This window comes from Dendrobium catenatum, unplaced genomic scaffold (genome assembly GCF_001605985.2).
Source record: "Dendrobium catenatum unplaced genomic scaffold, ASM160598v2 fragScaff_scaffold_501, whole genome shotgun sequence".
NCBI classification, from domain to species: Eukaryota; Viridiplantae; Streptophyta; class Magnoliopsida; order Asparagales; family Orchidaceae; genus Dendrobium; species Dendrobium catenatum.
Window position 1 is genome coordinate 478,771 of NW_021318963.1, and position 5,406 is coordinate 484,176.

Sequence of the window (5,406 nt, forward strand, 5' to 3'; positions counted from 1 at the left end):
AGAGTTAACATTATTGGTAACATTAGCAACATTATTCTTAATCAAAGTATCCATAACAGTTTGTTCTTGATTTCGAACTTTATCCTGCAGCATAGAGTCAATTGAAACATATAAACTAGGAATAGGAACCTCTTCCTTTCTGGCTAAATTACCTTCCACAAAAGTTTTTGCAATATTTAATTTCTCCGGTATATCTAAATTATTAACAGCTAACGAATTAACTTGAACCGATTCCAGAGCAATATCTTTATCCCCTACCGGTGTGGCCTCCGAAACCACAGGTTCATGTTCCTTCACAGATAAATCAACTTTTTCAACATTAGATGTAGTATTTTTTTTCAAGTCAGGATGCAATTTAAAGCAATCCACAGCCCCATGACCATGCATCTTACTGTGAGAACAAAAATCTGCCACTTTTTCGAACTCAACCTTTTGCATATAACCAAAATCCATGGAACCAACCCAAATTTCTTTCGCATGTTTCTTAGAAATATCAACTTCCACAAGGACTCGAGCCACAGAAGGCCTAGTCCTGGAAGCAGTCGCTTGATCGGTTTGCAGGGGCCTTCCAAAAACAGAACCGAGAGCATGCAGGACTTGAGGATTGAAAAAATGTAACCGCAAATTCGGAAAAGAAATCCAGATCGGCACGATAGGGGATTCCTCTTGAATATCAAAAAAAGGAGTCCATTTTAAAACTTTCATTTGACTGTTACTAATGAAATAGGAACGCCTAGCAAAAATACGACTATAATCCATATCGTTAAAAAGTTGAATCGCTACCTGGCGAGAATCCAGTAATCCGATGGAATAAAAACCAGAAAGCTTAAGATTAGCGAAAAACATCCGAATGGTATCCAGATTTGGTCTACGAAGATTAAATTTTCCAACTAAAGTAAATTTAAAAGGAGATGCCAGTTTAAGAATGTCCTCATCAGAAATAAGAACAGCAGGAGCACCATTAATTACCGACTGGGTAAATTTAGGAACATTATCACCTTGCATTGGATCACCCGACAACACATCTTTGAAAGACCTAGACGGGGCTTTGGATGGAACTTCACCTTCCAAGTTGAAGAAACCCTTACTTTTACCATGGATCAGGCTAGATACCTTCCCCCACGGGTTGGAAGAAGCCATATCCACCAGACAAGGACCCCAAGAAGGGGCAAAAGATCAGGTGTGCCACCAGCTGCCCAAAAAGGAAGAGCACCAGAGGAATAATCGGAACCAGCGAGGAAAAGCAATCGGAAAAGAGGAGATTCTTGCGTAACCCTAAAATCGCCTGGAGGCGGCTAGGGCGAAAACGAGAGTTTCTAAGCTTTCTAGTTGTCAAAGATAGCTTGGCTTTTGATGAGCTCACCTTAGTATATGAATATCATGATACAAGATGTATTCTTATTTTGAAGAAAAGCATGTCTTCGTATTCTAATTGTATATGAATACCTTGATATAGACTTTTTTATTCAAATGAATGCATCTCAATATCAATTCCCATATATCTCTATCCTAAATGTCTCTTTATTTTCAGCTTGCACATTAAAATATATAATGATTGGTATCTTTGAATTCAAAACATTTAAAAGTTTCTATACATTAAAATCACAACTATCCAATCAAAATTACCCATTATAAAAACTTTAATACATTCAATTCATGATCAAATGAACATAAAATAAAAAAAATAAAAAAAATAAAAAAAAAATCTTAAAAGCATGCATGCTATTAATTTTAAAAATAATTCATAGTTTTGATCTCTTATTTCAGATTAAAGACATTATAATCCAATTGGGAGAAGAATGGTAATTCTCCTCCTATGGTAATGATGTCTATCAGCATAAGAAATTATGCCACAGCTATTTTTTTTCAAATGATGCTCAGAATTTTTAGCAAATCCATTTCCTTCAAGACTATTAGCATTTAATTAGCCATATCCTTTAATTAAATTATGGCTAAAATTAGCAATCTCAACTACATATCTGCTGTTATTTCATATCTCTGTAAGAAATTTGGCTATAACGTGTATTTATAAAGTTTTCCATAACTTGGTGGCTAAGTATTTTGAGCCATATTTATAAACGCTAGTATTATAGAGTATTTAATTATTATTCTAGAAAGCGTGACGTTAGCTTAATTTTTCATTACTAAAAAATCATAAATATTACATTCACCAGACCACTTTTTTCCTTCTTTAAACTTATCTTGGAGATTACTTAATGTCAACCCTTTAAATTAAATCATTTCCAAATATAACGCTTTTTATCACATTATTTCTGTAGAATGGCATCATGATTTTATCAATGAAATGCACAAATAAGACCATAAACTTTTTACACTCCTACCATAAACAACAATCATCTTAAATTAATATAACCAGTTCCTCCAATCCAAATCTATCTACATCTAAATCTTAAGAGTAAGTATACAATACAATCTTTAGCTTTTTTCTTGACTAATTCCCAAGCTAATTAGAATGAAACCACCTCATCTTTCCCATCATGGCATCTCAACCCAGCTTCCACATTACTCATCAGCTTTGCTCCTCCTCCTTCCCCACTCTCATGCACAAAGTCATCCAACCCCATATCCAAAAGAAAGCCAAACTCATCCCCACTAGCATGCCTTGATTCCATTCCAATCACATCTGAATTTCCCATCATCATCTCCTGTGGGAAATCAAAGAAGTTATACTGCAAAACTGCAAAATTAAGGTAGGTGTTTGAGCTATTTCCTTCTTGATATGGGACAAGAGGGATTGAAGACCCCATATCTCCATGGATTCCATCTGGTGCATTGGCCAGCTGCTCCATCTGATCATCTGTAGATATCTCCAACTGTGAGCCAGAAGATAAAATGTTTTCTTGTTCAGCAATACTCCCATTCCCAATTCTTATAGGCTCCCCTTTCCTCTTATGAAAAACCCTACATAGCACCCAATCCTCCTGTCATCAAAAGCAATAGAGAAAAACCCAAATTAATCAACTTAAACTTCCTAGTATTATGGATTGTAGTTGCATATTACTTGAAAAGAACGATTTACTTTCCTTTTTAAAATTAACACTAGCTAGAAGCAACATCTTTTACAATAAATTTCGCTTTATAGTAGCAATTTTTTTAGAAGCCTAGATGTTGCTTATCTAATTGAAGATTTTAGAACCCAAACTATTTCATATAAATATGACTAAATAATTATCTTCTGTCATGTGCATTTCTGGCCACAGATCAATCAATATTTTTAAAAAATAAACATAAAACTAATTAAAGAAATGAAAATAAAATATATTTTCTTAAGAAATTATTAAGAAAAAACCTTTATGCCCTAACACTAGACATAAATCAATCATTAAGTGCAGCACTATAACACTCTCAAACTGATTAAAATTATCAAACAAGCTCAATGAAATATTTTCTGCATGCACACACCATTAAGAGCGTCTCCAACCAAAAATCTTATTGTTCACTCCAAAATACAATGAAATTCAAAAATGCCGTGATTCATCTCTAATCGAACTCCATTTTGTGGGCTTCTGCGATGGTAATTGTCTTTCTCCTCTTTGGCATGTTTCTTCAGTAAATCTGGTTGAGATAGAAAATCGTGTTGGTGAATAGTGCAACGCCAATATTAGCGGCTCACTGTTCACCCGCATGCAAATAGCGGAAGATTTGACGTTCCGCTTGAGGGATCGAACGATGCCAAACGCATGTTTGACGTTCGGTTAGAGATGCTCTAATGGTCTTCATATAACTTTATTTATACTTAATTTCCCAAAAAAAAAAACTTTATTTATACTTACCTATTGTAATAAATATTGTTATTCCTCTCTAGCTAGCTAGCTAGCTAAACCAATTATCATTAGTATTTTATTTATATATATAGATAGCAATACAGTACCTTGGGAGGAGCATGAAGATTCTCCAGCCGAAACTCATGCATCACCCAATTTGTCTTCATTCCATTAGGAGCTCTTCCTTGATAGAAGACCAGTGTCTTCCTCATCCCAACAACTCTATGCGTCTTAGAATGGTATATTATGCGATCTTTTCCAGTAGCCTTCCAGTAACCAGTTTTTGTGGCTCTATTTGTGCGTAAACCTGTAGCGTACTTACGGTCGCGAAAGCTGAAGAAGTACCATTCATTCTCACTGAGCTTGGCCATCTCTGTACTCATTCCACAAGAAAAAATAAAGAAAAATACACTGTATTTAGTGCTAAAGTTGGTCGTCTAATGCATTATTCCATGCATAAATTTCAAACCTTTGATCCTATTCTACATGTGGCAAACCTTCTTACTAGACAAAATTGAATTGTTCATGATCAGATAGAGACAAAAAATATTGTTAAGCATCTTAAGAAATTTAAGATAATATGATAATTTATTAATTTGTTTTTATATAATAAATAGACAATGGCGTATCAATCTATCCAAAGAGACAAGGACATATCTAGGGTTGCTGAGGCAATCATAAATAATCTAATATTTAAAAGGGTGTTATAAATAATTACTGAAGATCAATCCTAGGCAACTACCATACAACTGATCTTTCAGGGTTTTATTGTAATAATAAGGCATAACAGTAATAAAGAAGCGGGAATAAAATAAATAAATAAAGCTTAGGGGTTGGTGAAGTTGCAGCAACCATAACTAATAGATGTTTTAAAAAGATAAAAGGATATATCCTAAAATTTAAATCACATCAAACATCTCATCAGAATAAGGGAGCTGAAGCCAAACAAAAAAAAAAAGGCAAAGAAAAAGTAGGATATATAGGATGAAATCAAAGGTAAAAGAAATAAATAAATAAAGAGTAAAGATAGGAACCTGGAAGCTCCCATGGCTCCCTGGTGTGCAGGTCGACCTCCACCATCTTACCTTCAATGATTTTGTGATTGTTTACCTTCTTGTAAAGATAGTGGCAGACCAGTTCCTCATCACTTGGATGAAATCTGAAACCTGGAGGAAGAGAGGACTCTATCTCTCTTAGACCCATATCTTCTCGAACAAAATATAAGGAGACTAAAAAGGAGGAAGAAGAGATGAATGGATTTCGTCAGCTTTAGGTAGCAAAGAGCATTCCTGTGGCCCTTTGGTTGGTTGTGGAAAAAATTTATACAGAAATTGAAGCTTTAACTTCTTTGAGTAGAGGCATTAATACATGTATTTATATTGAAAGAAGGGAGGCTATCATTGTTAAACTATAGCCAGGTCATGAAAGGGGCAAGCGTACTGTTTGTAAAACTGGATTTAATCCCTTCATATCCGTGGAGAAGGCGTGCTTCCCTGTCACAATCCTTGCGAAGATGCTGGAGGGCTAAATATACTTGCTTTGCAAGAAGTTGAGAAGACCCAAGATTACAAGAAATCTCCTTTTCTATGGTAATTAATGAAATCACACAGTTGATGATGTG

The 5,406-nt window shown here is 34.8% G+C and overlaps 1 protein-coding gene across 1 annotated transcript; it reads right to left on the minus strand.

The window, feature by feature from the left end:
- Positions 1-2,246: 2,246 nt before the first annotated feature.
- On the minus strand, positions 2,247-5,192 carry LOC110094938 (NAC domain-containing protein 100). Its single transcript, XM_020820285.2, has 3 exons — positions 4,820-5,192; positions 3,893-4,158; positions 2,247-2,942 (listed from the first exon to the last, which is right to left on the minus strand). The coding sequence occupies exons 1-3, from the start codon at positions 4,986-4,988 to the stop codon at positions 2,469-2,471; spliced, it is 909 nt and encodes a 302-aa protein (XP_020675944.1). The 5' UTR covers positions 4,989-5,192; the 3' UTR covers positions 2,247-2,468.
- Between the last annotated feature and the right edge of the window lie 214 nt (positions 5,193-5,406).

Bases quoted from the DNA above. Each gene is read 5' to 3' on its own strand.
- LOC110094938 (XM_020820285.2), bottom strand. From the start codon at position 4,988: ATGGGTCTAAGAGAGATAGAGTCCTCTCTTCCTCCAGGTTTCAGATTT. The intron at 4,159-4,819 runs GTTCCTATCTTT...GAATGAGTACAG, and splicing joins GGAGCCATGGGAGCTTCCAG to AGATGGCCAAGCTCAGTGAG. The intron at 2,943-3,892 runs GTACTGTATTGC...TTTTGATGACAG, and splicing joins ATCTTCATGCTCCTCCCAAG to GAGGATTGGGTGCTATGTAG.